General features: G+C 46.2%; 1 protein-coding gene and 1 long non-coding RNA gene across 2 annotated transcripts; one reads left to right on the top strand and one right to left on the bottom strand.

Moving 5' to 3' along the window:
* Positions 1–8: 8 nt before the first annotated feature.
* Positions 9–14514, bottom strand: LOC127603969 (neurabin-2-like). The gene is made up of 10 exons (XM_052070727.1): positions 12887–14514; positions 5778–5910; positions 5352–5472; positions 5096–5200; positions 3590–3722; positions 2381–2533; positions 1976–2029; positions 1657–1886; positions 1490–1586; positions 9–912 (listed from the first exon to the last, which is right to left on the bottom strand). Exons 1-10 carry the CDS (start codon positions 14075–14077, stop codon positions 862–864), a joined length of 2268 nt encoding a protein of 755 aa, XP_051926687.1. The 5' UTR covers positions 14078–14514; the 3' UTR covers positions 9–861.
* On the top strand, positions 5107–5902 carry LOC127604002 (uncharacterized). Its single transcript, XR_007963179.1, has 3 exons — positions 5107–5249; positions 5333–5505; positions 5788–5902. It is a non-coding gene; the product is annotated as an uncharacterized LOC127604002 (long non-coding RNA).
* Positions 14515–15009: the final 495 nt, after the last annotated feature.

The raw sequence follows: 15009 nt of genomic DNA, 5'->3' as shown, positions 1-15009 counted from the left end.
TTGTCCACCACTATTGACCATTTAATCCACAAAACACACAATGCCAAGCATGTGCACTGTACAAGCCTTATTATTATTATTATTATTATGAAAAAATACTCACAACCGTGCCTGTTTTTCTTCATTTTTGTCATTTGGATATATTACTTTTTTTTAGTTATGGTTTTACATAACACACCATTTTCCCTCACATGTCTGTTATAAACATGAAGTTAAAATAGAAGCTGAGCTCTACCAAGATGGTGGTGGCTGCGCGACACATGCGTTGCGCCGTTCAATTCGGTGTGTGTCAATGTGTGCGTGTGTTTTCTTTCTTTGCCTCTTGTTGTGTTGCAGCTGCTGGTTCAAGACTGTTAAATGTCCTCTGTTGGCACTGGCATCTCCGGTTAGTAGTAGTCATGAATGAACAGAGTCTTACAAGTGTAAAAAGAATAATAATAAAATAAAATGCACACAACACTTTTAGGCAGCAGGTGGTTGCCACAGTAGCAATCAGTCCGGTTTCTGATCCCCTGGCAAAGCACCTCAGTTGTCAATATCACATCAAATTTACAACAACCCTCCTCTATCTTAATTAGAGTTTACATGTGTTAAATGTTTTGACACGTATTTAAAAACTCTTGTTGTTAGCCCACATCCATACAGTAGTCACGTCTGTACACGCTGGAAAAAGTCACCAAACTAGAAAAAGGAAGTTGTTTTTGTTTGCAATTGACAGGGGGGGACAGAGTGACATGTCACAAAAATACCAGATTCAGGGATTAAATACTCTCCAGGTGTGAAAGATGTGTTCAGCATGGAGAGACGAAAGATACCCTGCTGCTCCTTGTTGTGCTCTCCTTGCTCATTCCCAAAGGCTTCTTATAAAGGTTCCGATTTCAGCTCTTCCACGCGGCACTCCAGGTCAGCCACCTGCAACCGAACATAGAAGAATGCCATCAATTGGTCACGTGCATGCCCAAACAACAGGTGGGGAAATCCCATGACCAAGCGTGCCGTACAGTTATTTTACTGTTTGGATTATTTCTAGTTATTCTGTATTTCTGTTCTGGGAATTGGAATTGCCATTGCATTTTTGTTCAGATCAAGTGTATTATTGGTGGTAGTGTCTGTTTGGTATTAATTGCCCTTTGAAATCCCCTTTTCAGACCACTAGAGGGCGCAACAGTCGACCATCCAGTATTACCGGTACTTTCAGATGACCTCGTTTATTACATTTTTAGAGCATCCGTGATGTAAAGTACAAGTGTCGTGTGTTGTAATTATTAGTCACTCTTTCAACAATTAAAAAAAAACAGAACCTCATGAGTGCCAATTTAGGACGTTCTGACAGATTTTTTAAGGACTACAGAATTTTGCGTTGTCAAAACGCAAAATACCAAGTATTTTAGTTGATATACAAGCAGACCATGATGCTCGACGTGCACTTTTATCCTAACCCACACCCAATTGGATTACATTTTCTCTTTGTGTAATCTTGCTGACGAACCTGTTCCTGCAGCTGACCCGACTCCTCCTTGAGGAGCGATGCCTCGGCTCCGACTTGTGCGCATCGCTGCGTCTCCTTCTTCAGGTATTCAATTTCCCTGGAGAACGACCCGAGGATGCATTAGCGTTTACAAAGAAAGAGTAAAGAGTGATACAAATCGGTCTTACTTTTGCTGGTATTCCTTGATGAGCCGCTTGGCCTTGCTGTACTTGCGCTCCAGCGCCTGATACTGCGCCTGCGTTTCCTTCAGGTGCTCGTCCACCGCCTGGCACAAGCTTTGCGCCTCCATCCAGTATCCCTCCAGCTTCTCCATGCGCTCCTTGTTCTCCTGCAGGGTCTGCTCCAGCTGCGCCTTGTCCATGCGCCAGCGTTGCTTATCCTGCTCGGCGTGGTGCAGCTGTGAGGGGGAAAAAAAATCCTTATGAAGAAAAGAAAAACGAGCATTGGAGAGGAACTGGAATGTGTCTGCGGGTGAATCAAGCGTACCTTCCTCTTCAGCTGCTGGATCTCTGCCTGAGTCACGGCATGCTTAATTTGGAGCTGAATGGGAGAACATCAAGTAAGGGCATATATGCTCTCAGCCATTTGAACCGTGTTATGTTGAATACCGTTGTGTAAAGTGGCAGTTGATATGAATAATTAGCCCCTCATTAATTCTATGACCCGTGTGTTTGCATGCGATGGAGCTTGCGTTTTTTTTTAGGGGTGACAGGATTATTTCTAGTCCTGTTTTTGTGAAAAGTGGCAGCTATCATAAATTGGTTTGATGTCTTATTGTGTTAATTATGCGTGTTGTGGACTTTTTGGATGGAATTCTATTGTGCATGATAGCACTTTTCATGAATAATTGGCAAGTAGAGAATCAGCCGCATTCACACTCTGTGTACGCACCTCTTTGTACTTATGGGCCAGTTTTTCGGGGTCCGTCTCCAGCGGCGACAGGTCCTCGTTCTCCGCCAAGTCAAACACTTCAATGGCGCCCGTGTACTGCGGACTGACGTCTTCGTCCTCGTCCTCTTCTTCATCTGTGGCATATTCGCCGCCCTGCAGAGAAGAGAGCGGTGAGAACCTCTATGCACATCAAAATGCACTCTTTTCTTAGATACACCTCATGATCAAAAATATCTATATATATCAATTATACACTGATTTATGTTTTTTTTTTTTGTTGCACTAATTGAACTTTTACGACAAGTTACTATTGTGTACTGAAGGAAAGCTAATGAAAAATACTAAAATTTTCAGTGAAATTTGGTTTGGCCCAGCTAACTCTTGGGCAAAAGGTGGATTGCTCAGCAGTCAATTGCAGGACCAGAGATACGTCATTTGTTGTAAAATAACTACCAGTAATTGTTTTTGAAACAATACAGTGGAAATAATTGAATGTAAATAATCCCTGTTTTCGTTTGTTCAAAACGAACATTAAAAACAGGTGCAATACAGTAGATAGCCAATAGATAGTGCAAAAGCACCATTTCCATTCTACTTCATTGGCTCACGATATGTTCCACCCTTTTTTGATGCTTTTCAAGAACCACCCTCTCTCGATGAATGGAGTCACTTCCTGTGATTGTCGCCAATGGAAAAGGTCGTTTCCGCGCACGTGGATCACCGAAGCAACCGTTTGAGAGCTACAACGCTCATTCAAGAACCCATTTTGCAGACATCGCGTTACCATGGCGATGACAAGTGACATACATCCGCAGAAGGCTATTTTCGAACCGTTTGGTGGGCTTGTTTTGCAAAATTAGTTAGTCTGACCAGCACAATCATAAACACCAGCTACAATTCTTTGTTTTGCTGGATGACTTTCATTCGGTTGTGAAAGTGCGCCGAATGTTTTGACTGCTGCGGCCTTAAAAATACACACAAATGCATCTATTCTGAAAGTGGAAGTAATTCTGGCTAAAATATTGATGAGGCAACCCAGCTGAGAAGGCAGGCAGAATTCAGAGTTAGTGGGGGAGGGAAGGCGAGGGGCTGAGAAATATGGATTACTCAGCGTTTCCCCAGCACAGCACGACCGCAACCCTGCCACACATTCCACAATAACAAGCCGTGCACTTTTATTCCACCCCCCGCCCCCAAAAATGGACAGACCTCATGCTCTTCCATGTACTGGTTGTAGCGCTGTTCCAGCATCTCGCGTTGCCAGCGTTCCTGTTCCAGCGTCTGCTGGATGAGCTGCGCCACCTCGCTCTGCTCACCTGGCTTCTCACGCCCGATGAAGAACCTGCACAGCACAATAGTTAGGTCAATAATAATAACAGTCAAAGCTAAAATTGCGTTACAATTGGGAAGGATCTGACAAACATATATCCTGACACTGAGAAAAAATACGCTCGAAGCTGTCTTCAGGCCTAGACTCATCAATCATGTGTCAAATCTTGATAAAACAAGAAGCTGTAGTGTCCATTGACGAGTACAAAGACTGGTTCAATTCTCCTGTCCCGTTAAGATCCGCTTCAATTCCAAGTGCCTTGTAAATGTTATGTTAAATGTTCTGGAAAGCGCTTTGTGACAGCTGCAGCTGAAGATGTAAAATTGTGAGGATGGGAAATGGCCAACGTGACCCGCAAACTGACACATTTGCTATGTCTTTTTAAACCTGCCCTTTTTGGCACTTATTTTTGAGTATACTCATGATAGACACGCCTACTAAATTCTCTGTTGGTAAGTCCAACTGAACTGAATTTTCAAACATTTCTTGAGTGTGGAAGTTTTACGGCAAGTAATCACACTTCGCCGTCATGCTTCTGGGCAATGATAAAAACATTTTTTCCCCTCAATGTAAGTCACTCTTGTGTCGAGTATACGTGGTTTAAATTTGGTACTATTTCTACAAAACCTCTAGGATGAATTTGTAGCTGGAGTAAAGCTACAATAGCTGGGAGTAAATTGCCACGTAACCCTAAAATGGAGACTGCAAAGCAAAATGACATACTTCCTGCGTCTTTTTTTTTTCATAGCGGGGCGCTCATGATTTTCAAAACATTTCAGGGGGGGGGGGCGCTAGGTTTTGAAGGGGTAAAGCTCTCAATATGTCAACTTATTTGGCCGAAGATAACAAACAACAAAGATGAAAAAGCAAACAACAAATTGCAATCATTTATCCCCTTTCTCTTTCAACTCAGTCCATTACAGCCACTACAAAGCAAACAAAAACACTTTAATTAAAGAGCAGCGTGACGACAGCGTGAATCATGAAACCTTTCAATTTTCGAGTAATTAAATATGCAAACTTCCTGATGTCTTTCAGCCTGAGCATGTGTGTGTGTGTGTGTGTGTGTGTGTGTGTGTGTGTGTGTTTTTGAAATGATAATCCATAATGCATGAGCTCCCTGTGACAGCCTTTGATCTTCCCATATCACAGCGAGAGCATCTGAAGTCCATTATGACGCATCGCCATTATCTCAAAAGCCGCTAACGTGACGCTGTGTGATGCATTTAAGGCCACGAGATGAAGTTTAAATGCAAAAAAACAAACTGCCACAACAAACAGCAAGCATTTGTACTGACTGTCTGCATCCCGTTACTAAATAACTAACTACTACTTGTTTCTTTAAAAAAATATTGACGATTTGAAGGTGTCATTTGTCATCTTACTTGACAGTTCCCGACGTGTTCCTTAGCACAGAGGCGGCAAAATTCTGGGTGACCCCCACCAAACTCGTCCCATCCACCTCCACGATCAGATCATTGACCTGGATCCTGCACACAGCACCACAACAAGTGATGTCACCACCTCCAAGCACTTCCTGTAGGTATACTATTGCCCCATAGATTGTGCAAAGCATCGCTAAGGACGCATTCCAAAGTAGCGTCATTTGATTCTTTGATGAGGTGGCACGAGAACACGCACCTGCCGTCGCGATGCGCCGCTCCCCCCTCGGTAACGGTTTTGACGAAGATGCCAAGCTTTTCCAGGCCCATGTCGGCCCCAGCGCCCATCCCGATGATGCTGATGCCCAGGCCGTCCTCGTCTGGGAGTCAAGACAAGCCGACTTTGTTTCAAGGTGTGATGCTAAGTGACTTAAAATTCACGTCGGATCTGAGTAGACTCTATCTAGATTATTTTGAGGGATTTTTTTTTAACTCGCACTAAAACCAACCATACATATAAATGTAGTCTCTTATAAATATATGTATAGCTCTTCATATAGTGTGTTTGGGGTCAGGCTCCTTGAGGAAGTGCGCAGGTTAAGGCCTGGCTGCACGAGGAGGCCACAATATTGGGAACGGCTCGCGGCGCGGGGAAATGTGTCTCGCATTGGCGCTGATGGCTCACCTTTCTCCAGCTCCACGGGGAACAGATCCAGCCGCTCCACCCTCTTCTCCAGCTCATACTCGGCGGATGCCGCCATCGGGTCCACGTCTTCGTTGCGCCTGTCGTAGTCCTCGTTGGGGTAGGTGGCGAACACCTGCACCACACACAAACATGCTGCACTTTAGATTCAATTTAGATCGCTCGAGCTTGAATCACGAACCCCTCTCAGGTTGCATGTCAAGATTTTTATCCCTAACTGATGTTCTGTTTAAATGGTATCAAACCAGATTACGGGAGAGGGAGGAGGTTTAAAGGTATAAGGTTCAAACGAGTGGTAGGGGCTGGGGATTCATCCAAATTAGTGACTCATTCATTCATTCATTCATCTTCCGTACCGCTTGATCCTCACTAGGGTCGCGGGGGGTGCTGGAGCCTATTCCAGCTGTCTCCGGGCAGTAGGCGGGGGACACCCTGAATTGGTTGCCAGCCAATCGCAGGGCACACAGAAACGAACAACCATTCGCACTCACACTCACACCTAGGGACAATTTAGAGTGTTCAATCAGCCTGCCATGCATATTTTTGGAATGTGGGAGGAAACCGGAGCACCCGGAGAAAACCCACGCAGGCCCGGGGAGAACATGCAAACTCCACACAGGGAGGCCGGAGCTGGAATCGAACCCTGTACCTCTGCACTGTGAAGCCGACGTGCTAACCACTGGACTACCGGGCCGCCAAATTAGTGACTCATTCTAGGTTATTTGTGAGGGTAATTTTTTTTTTTCTTTGCGCTTTCCTTACTTCAAAATGTGTCTTCTCTGATGTGCATTGCTTACACTCTAACAACATCCTTGCAAAAAGCACACTTGATTTGTTGTTGTATTTAGGGAGTTTTTCTGGCCGCTCTCTATTATTATTATTTTTTTTTTTTAATACGAGAAGCTACTGTTAGTTGGATTCCTAAAAAAGACAAAAGTGGCATCATTTTGACATAGGTTTGACAGAAAAAAGGCACACGGCGGAAGGCAATCGCAGTTTATCGCACATTTGATGCATATTTAGATCCTGTTAATGTGTGGAAAAAGTAAACAAACAATGCAAGAAAGGTCAAATACTTCAAACCCGTGCCATTTTAAAAGTGAATATGTTGGTCAGGTGAGGTCTAAAGCTGCTTCAAAAACACACAGAGTAGGCGACGACTTCTTTTTAACAGTGTGGTCGTTTACGTAAACACCTCCAGCATACTAATGGAGGCCTCCTGCAGCTGCGCACACACACACACACGCACACACACACACACACACACACACATTGGAGGTGATTATGCATGCAGCACTTCGCATGGTCGAGTCACACCGACTCAAGTGCTCGCAATTGGAGGGAATCTCGGTTTTTTTTCCCCCTCAACAAACATTTTCTTCTTCTCACTCCGGAGACATTTTCACACTTTAGTGTTCACTTTGTTTGCGCATCTCCCTCTCATGTTTTGAAGTCGCGTCCATCTGCGTTGCATAGCTTTTCTTCTTCTCCACAGCAACGCTTGCAAACTCGTCAGATTTGACAGCAGCCCCCACCCATCCGTGGCCCTCTCCTTTCAGAGATTTACAGTATGATTGCATTTGCATGCATCGCTGAACACTCAACAAGGCTTTGCTTCTTCATTTAAATCTCCCCTTAACCCAAGAAAAGCCTCTGAGGGGGCTCGGCGAGGTGTGCATTTCTCAATACTTCCTACGGTGCCCGAAATCGACACTTGATGTGTGCAGAAACACGTGTGGCATGATGGAGATTAGAAATGATATAAATAATGAAAATATATATATAATGCAGGACTGCCAAGAAAACAATGAAAATCTCAGACGTCAATCTATCCATCATGGCCTCAATAGAAATCACATGTGAGTAGGAGCCTACAGTATCTCCAATGACTCAAAGAGGCAGGGGAAAACAGTAAATCGAATTGTCACTATACTCCTGATAAACGTGTATGGAAGATAACCTTGTCAGCAACCAAAAAAAATTCAGGTTTAAAAAAAAAAAAAATAAATCCGCTAATTTAGTGGCTGCACATGTGCGACTGGATGAAAAATTGACTTGCGTTGTCTCACATTTTAGGACCAAAACGCAACCATTTAGGGTCAGTCTATAATATTTAATTGACGAAAAATTTGGGCCCAAGTGAAGCCACAAAGGATAGACATGCACTGAGATTTTTGATTTAGGTTACCTTTGTATTTAGCGGGATTAGACGCATGTGGATTACCCACGCGCACACACTATACATCAATAACATTCATCCACTCAGTGACCTTGTGGCTGGAGGCCGCCTGATTCAAAATGATATTTGTGCGCTAATGGTTTTGCACGGTGGCGTTCTACGCATCTGACATACATCGTCACACTTTCACCTCAACCTGCAGACATGTTGTTGTGCATCGAAGACAAACAGTGGGATTAGAGGCGGGCGGATGCTGCTGGTAAAGGGCGGGGGATGCGTGTGCCAAAGAAGGGCGCCGTTCCAGTTGTGACAGATAGTAGGTCAGAGGAGCCAACAGATGGCCAGGAAACTCCCTCCAACCACCCCCGCCGCCTCCCTCTGCGGCATGGGATGTCCTAGAAATGAAGCTAGCCACAGACGCCAACCAGCTGAGTGTGTGTATGTGTCACTAAGGACCATTAATGGCATGCAAACGACAACCAACAATTGAATTTATATGGCAAAGCGGCCTCCAACCCCCGTTCGTCGCAACATCAACTCATGCATCGTCGCTACCATGGTACACTGACCCCTTCGAGCTACGTACTACTGTGGTTAGTAGTGAGCTTTTTTTCTAGTTGACCAATGACATCAGAAAATCCAGGCGGGGGACACCCTGAACCGGTTGCCAGCCAATCACAAATGGAGGCGCAACACATGTAGACAAATAATATAGCAACATAGACTGGCGTGTAGCTTTCATCCGCTCTTCCAGAGGACTGTTTTGATGTATTACATTCATGTACAGTATATCCGTCTGCCTGTCTTATACTGGCCCTCACCCACCTCACCCTCTTCTGATGTTATTTATTTTTGGGGAATACAGCACTTTGTATACAGCGATGGCTGTTTGAAAGTGCTCTATAAATACTGCTGACTTGACTTGACTTGACTTGTTGAATTCTGTAGCATCAACTCATGACCAGCCAACTGCTTAAAAGAAGTTTTTACAAAGAAAAAAAAAAGAGACTTTTGACCGCCTTTGTCAGATTGCGTGTTGACTTGATTTTTCAACGTCCTAATCTGATCAATTTCTCATATTATTTGAGTGAGTGTGCTAGTGAAACCGGGGAGTCACTTCTTCTACAACCCTCTCTGCCCACAGAAATTGATGCGCTCGCTTCCTTGTAGACTCACCAAATAACGTCTATATTTGGATCGAGCCAACCGGTCCTCGGCATCAGAAATAGATGCAACTTGCTCTCAGATCGCTCCGTCATTGTCAAACTCTAGCAGGTGAATTTGCCGTCAATGAGGACGAATGAAAGCACCAGTGAGATGGTTTTTCATTGCATTCGTCTGGAAGAAGTTAATCACTTCACAATCCAAGCATGTCAGTCGTCATCGCCAAAGCAGTCTAGAATCTGGGTTTAAATCACAGCCCAGATGTAGAACAGGCAGATAAAATAATGGTCAACTGCACGGCATCCGTGTTCATCTGCTTTGGCAGGCCAGTCGCTGTTCAGCGGGCGTTTGGCGGCTTATAGCGATGACCTCGTGAGCGGGATGTGGCAGGAGAATAACAAGGTCACCCACAGAGGCCGGAATTATGCTGCCATCCTGATGGCGTGGGACTCAGACGACGGCTAATATGTATTTTAGCCTTTTTTAACGCCGAGATTAAGTATTTGTTTAACTTGACAATGGGGGGGCGGGGTAAATAAATAAATAAATAAATAACCAATTAAATAGGCCAGGCTCTAATTTTGACCTTGACATGTGGACTTCAAAGTCATCCATAGTTCTCTGAGGTTGCCTTGCCTCAACTGTTCAACGTTCCAAGAGAAAAGACTATAGCAATAGAACCGGCATTTATCAGCCTGTGTGTTTCACACGGAACCCAACGAAGTGGGATCTTGCCTTGTCGAGTTTGTCGCAATCAAAACAACAACGATGCACCTGAGCCCTGATGATTTTGCACTTTGCCGTCCCGACTTCCTACTTTATAATACATCGCGTTTGACATTTTTATTGCACACAATTGGTACTCATGCGTGACACGCCCTTGACTGCCCTGGCAATCCTGTACATAATCCAGTGGTTCTGCAGATTAGCAATAACAACCATCGTTTTGTCAACGTTGTCATGTGGACGTTAAACATGACAAAATTGCTAATGGTCAAGCGGGGTCAGCATATCCCAAGTAGCCCCTTTGACACAGTTTCAGTATATTTGGTGTGTTGCGGATGTATCAAACGAATTGTCATTTCACACTGAACACACTGAAATGCGACGTTTAACGCGCAGGCGTTTGCATAGCTAACAGTTTCCCGCTAGCGCAACTTCACAGCTTTGACAATCGGTGTGAAAGGGGCGAACAAGTAATAGCTGAATGTTGACCACAACGTTTACAGAGCGCGTTTCTTTTATGTTTTAAATATTCCAACACATTTGATCTCCGCCCCGTCATCATCATTCGAAACACACTCGTTTCTTTTGGCTGAGCAACACTGAACAGGTGGCATGTATTCTTATTTTTTTTTTGTATTAGTGCTGGTAGGTGCGGCAGCAGAGGCAAGACGTAACAGGTCCTTTGAGGTCGAGGACTTTTCACATAGATCAACAGCAAGGTCACTCTGCCCCTCTTTTCTTTCAGTCCTGCAGCGATGCGTCGGCGGAATGTGTGTGCGTGCGTGTGTGCGTGTGCGTGTCTGAGAGCCCACTCATTCAGGTGTCTGCCATCAGCCAACTTATGTAACAACTCTTTTTTTTTTTTGGTTGTTGCCGTTTTATTGTTTTGTTTTTTTTAGTTTGGCTTAGTGTGGTAGGCAGCACGTCGAGTCTCGCAGTGCAGAAGCACACGGTTTGATTCCGGGATCCAGGCTTTCCTGTGTGGAGTTGGCACGTTCTCAAAATGATCTTTGTTCATGCTAACCTGCAGAAACGTAACATGCATGCCATCCATTCGCGGAACCGCTTATCCGCACTAGGTTCTGGAGCCTATAAAATTTAAAGGTAAAGAATGCGACTTATTATTAAGTGCGAAGGTGCTAAAACAAAAGGCTAATACTGATCATAATCAAACGCATTGGTCCGACCTTGATATTGTGATTGTAACATACACGCTTAAGTTCTAGGTTCTAAAAGCTTGTTGAGTATGTAAACATTTATCCAAAACGAGACCTTTTTCTGATCAGTTTTCAATTAATTGATTGTTTATACCAACGATTGACCATTGAATGAATGAATGAATGAATTGGCATACATAATAGTGCGATTGGCTGGCAACCGATTCAGGGTGTCCCCCGCCTACTGCCCGGAGATGGCTGGGATGGGCTCCAGCACCCCCCGCGACCCTAGTGAGGATCAAGCGGTATGGAAGATGAATGAATGAATGAATGAATAGTAAGAATTAGGGGGGGAAAAAGTCCTAGAATATACTTTGACGTTATGTTACATTTGTTTTTGTTTTTTGCGCAATTACGGTGGTCAAGACAGTGCCAGGCCAAATCCACCACAAAACAGTATCATCATCCTGCAAGGAGTCGACATTAAGCCAAAGCAAACGAGCTGAACTAGACATTAGCGGCGGAGTTTCTATTTTTATAAACCGCAGCAACAAACGGCAGACTGATGACAGCAAACAAGCAAAAAGAATAAGCACACAAAGACGGCAATCAAAAGAATTGAGTATGAACCTGAACATACCACCACCTTCCCACCTCATAATTTTAATTTTTTTCCCCCCCGCTCTCCAACTCGTACGCGACTAACTGCCATCACAGCAAAAAGCCCCAATTGTGGCTGCTGACGACAGGAAGTGGGCGCTAAAAATGGCTATTTCCTGTTTGGCAAGCGACAGAGAAGTGACTTAGCAACGCTAACGCGGACACGTGACATTTGAGTGGCCTAATGGCCTCCCCCCTTTGTTCCCCTCAACCCCAACCCCTTGACCCTGATGCTCCTTGACAGGCTCACACCCCCCGCACACACTACATCAATCTCCATTACAAAAGGTCTCTGTGAGGTACAGCGTGAAGAAAGAGAAGCGCTTCCAATCAGCAAAAGACATTGTGGGGTCAACACTGACTTGTCAATCATATGTAGTGGCTCACTGCTAATAATGTGTACACATGCACGATGGCAATAAAAACATGCAAAGTGTCAACAGTGTAAGCCGTTTACTACAGTATACTATATTAGTAAAATAGTCTTTATCTCTAGATATATGCCCTGCCGATTCACTTTTGACAAGATCGCGTCACAATACACCATCGCTTGATCCACAGCTGCGCAGCTAAGACAATCTCCATCATGGGAATGGACGGTTGCACTAGCAGAGCTCACTTCCGCTTGCTTCTTTCTTGCATTTGCCTGACGATCCCTGCAGCCCTTTAAGGACTTGCATGGCGCTACGCCGGGGAGAGCGGGTGATGTCACGTGTGACGTCCACCATACGAACCCCAAGGTCACAGCAAGATAACGGCCTAGCTCAAGTCGCCTATCTAATCATATAAGAGTCCTAATCTTACAATCCCCACTGTGTGAGTGATCTTTAGGGTCACTCAACTAAAACTCGAGCTTTTGAAAAAAAAAATGTTTCTCCCTCTGTTCAGTTAAGACCGTGAGGTTAGACTTTGTGAGCTGGGCCAGGCAGTCCCCCCCACCCCTTCCCACTAAGCCAAGATGAGAGTAGGGACCATGTTGGACAGATCAGACCTTCTTCTGCTGACGAGCTGATCATCGTGGTGAAGCAGGGAAACATCTCATAATCATCTTGCGGGCCAGATTTAACTCCTTTACGGGCCGGATACGGCCCACGGGCCGTACGTTTGACACCCCCGATCTAAGACATCGCAAGACCCTTGAGGACCTTGAGACCAATGACTTATACGGTTCTGCCAATGAAGAGCAAATGCCATCATTCACTCACCTTGATGGGCTCGGCACTGAAGCGGATTTTCCTTGACGGGGGCGGTTCCTCCTCGATGGGGAGCCCAGCAATCTCGACACAACTGGACTCGGCCTCGTAGCGGTCATCGTCCTCCTCCTCCTCCTGGCTATCTCCGTCGTCTCTCAGCGTCCGGCCGTCCTCATCCGCCGCCTTCAGCCCCGTAGAAATGGCATCTCCGTTCTCGAAGTGCGCCACCATGCTGGACTCCTCAAGATGCTCGGCCTTGGCCTCCACGCCAGCATCGGACACGGTCTTCGCTCTGTGTTGCTCCAGCTCTGGCTTTTGACCCCCGTTTATGGTCTCGGTCGGACCGGCCCCCCTGCAGAGGCTCCTCGCGGGCCCCTCTTGGTCCTGCTGACCGGCAAAGTCATCCCCCTGATTGCTGGACGCCAAGGCGCTTGCCCTTTTGGTGATTATTTTGGAGTTCAACACGCCCACCTTGGTGCTGACCCCTCTGGAGGGGAGCGGCGGCGTAGATGAGAGCCGGTTCAGGTTATTCCGCAGCTCGGCTGCCCGTTCAAAGACAGCACTGAGCTGGCTGACGGTGGGGGACACGGCCTCGCTAGCATCCAGGCTGTCCAGGGACTCTGTGCTGCCGTTGAAGCGGGCCATCATGTCTAGCCTACCCTCCTGCAGGCCCGGGGTCTTGTCTGCTTTGAGCAGAACCCTGGTGGTGGCCAGCTTCTCTTGCTGCTGTTGCTGTTGCTGCAGCAGCTGCTGCTGCTGCTGCTCGAAAATGCGGCGCGTCTCTTGCAGCTTGGAGTAGCTGGGCGACGAAGCTCGCTGGTGGCCATTCTCGGGTTTGGTGTCAAACTTGCTGACGCGTTCAGAAACTGTGGAGCCGAGCTTGAGCAGCGCACTATGGTCCACGTTCTCGTTCAGGCTCCCGGCCCTGGGGAGGGAGAGGCGCACAGCTTTGTCCCCTCCCTTGGCACCCTCCTCGGTCTCTGTGTCGGCTGTGGTGGTCTGCAGCTGCTGGAACATGTTCTTGATGCGGTGAACGTTGGAGCCGTACCGACGACCCCGCGGGCCGTCCTGCACGTCGCCATTGACTGCGTTGTCGGCGACAGGTTTGAGGGCCTGCATCCCCGCCTCATATGCGCTCCTGTGCGGGGATGGGCTCCTGAGCGTGGAGCCGGCGCTCTTGGGGGTGGGTTCCGTCTTCATCATGGTGGCTCGCTCAGGCGTCGCGACGGATGCTCTGCGACGGCATGTCTTCCCTCGCCCCCACTGGCAAAGCTGTCTTATCCACCGGCGGCCGGTTGATGCGCTCAGGCTAGCGGGGCAGGTGGATCGAGACAAAAACAACAGATCGCATTAAAGGCCTGCATGCGCCTCGCTGCAGCTCCGATGCACTGCTATGGAGAGAGTGGGCACGATGCATCTGTCATTAGCTTGCGCGAAATTGCAATGGTGACACTTGCGCGATTGTCGCGATCCTCAAAATGACAATTGAACTCAGAAAGTAGAGCAGCGACGAGATACGGCGGCTTTAGCGCGGCTGACGACAGATTGCTTATATTTTAATCCCTTTTTAAAGGCAGCATCATTTCGATCTCCTCATGCGGCGAGCAGCAGATTTCTGCCTGGTCCTGCTCCGTGAGCGGAGATCTGCTGTTGCATGGGGGAGCGGGATCCGCTGGGTCCTAGCGCCGGAGCACCAAACATACTTATTTCACACTGACGCCTAGTCAATTTATTTTGTTTGTTTTCTTCTTTCGTTTATTTGTCACTAAGCTTCAAATGACTCATTTGTGGTGTGAATGGATTTAAAATGGATCACATGAACGATTCCCCTCATTAGTGTCAACCTTGGCGTTGAAAACGCAAAAGTTGCACACTTTGAAAATAATTTATTTAAATGTTTTTGCCAATCTGAGTTTTCAAAATGGGACCCATTTGAAAGCTAGCGAGTGGTAAAGTGAAAAATGGGTGAGGTACTTAACGCCATTTAAATTTTGTGGCAATGGGAGACCACCAAAATCACCAACTTCACTTTAAAAGACCATAATTGCCCTTTATGGCCTCTAGGTGGCAATGTTGTCCAGATTTTTCAAGCGTGAATCCACTGGCTTTCTTATATACACTAAAAATCAGATTTT

This window comes from Hippocampus zosterae, chromosome 7, assembly GCF_025434085.1.
Source record: "Hippocampus zosterae strain Florida chromosome 7, ASM2543408v3, whole genome shotgun sequence".
NCBI classification, from domain to species: domain Eukaryota; kingdom Metazoa; phylum Chordata; class Actinopteri; order Syngnathiformes; family Syngnathidae; genus Hippocampus; species Hippocampus zosterae.
The sequence above is the reverse complement of the archived record's forward strand: the minus strand, read 5'-3'. Positions and strand labels throughout refer to the sequence as shown.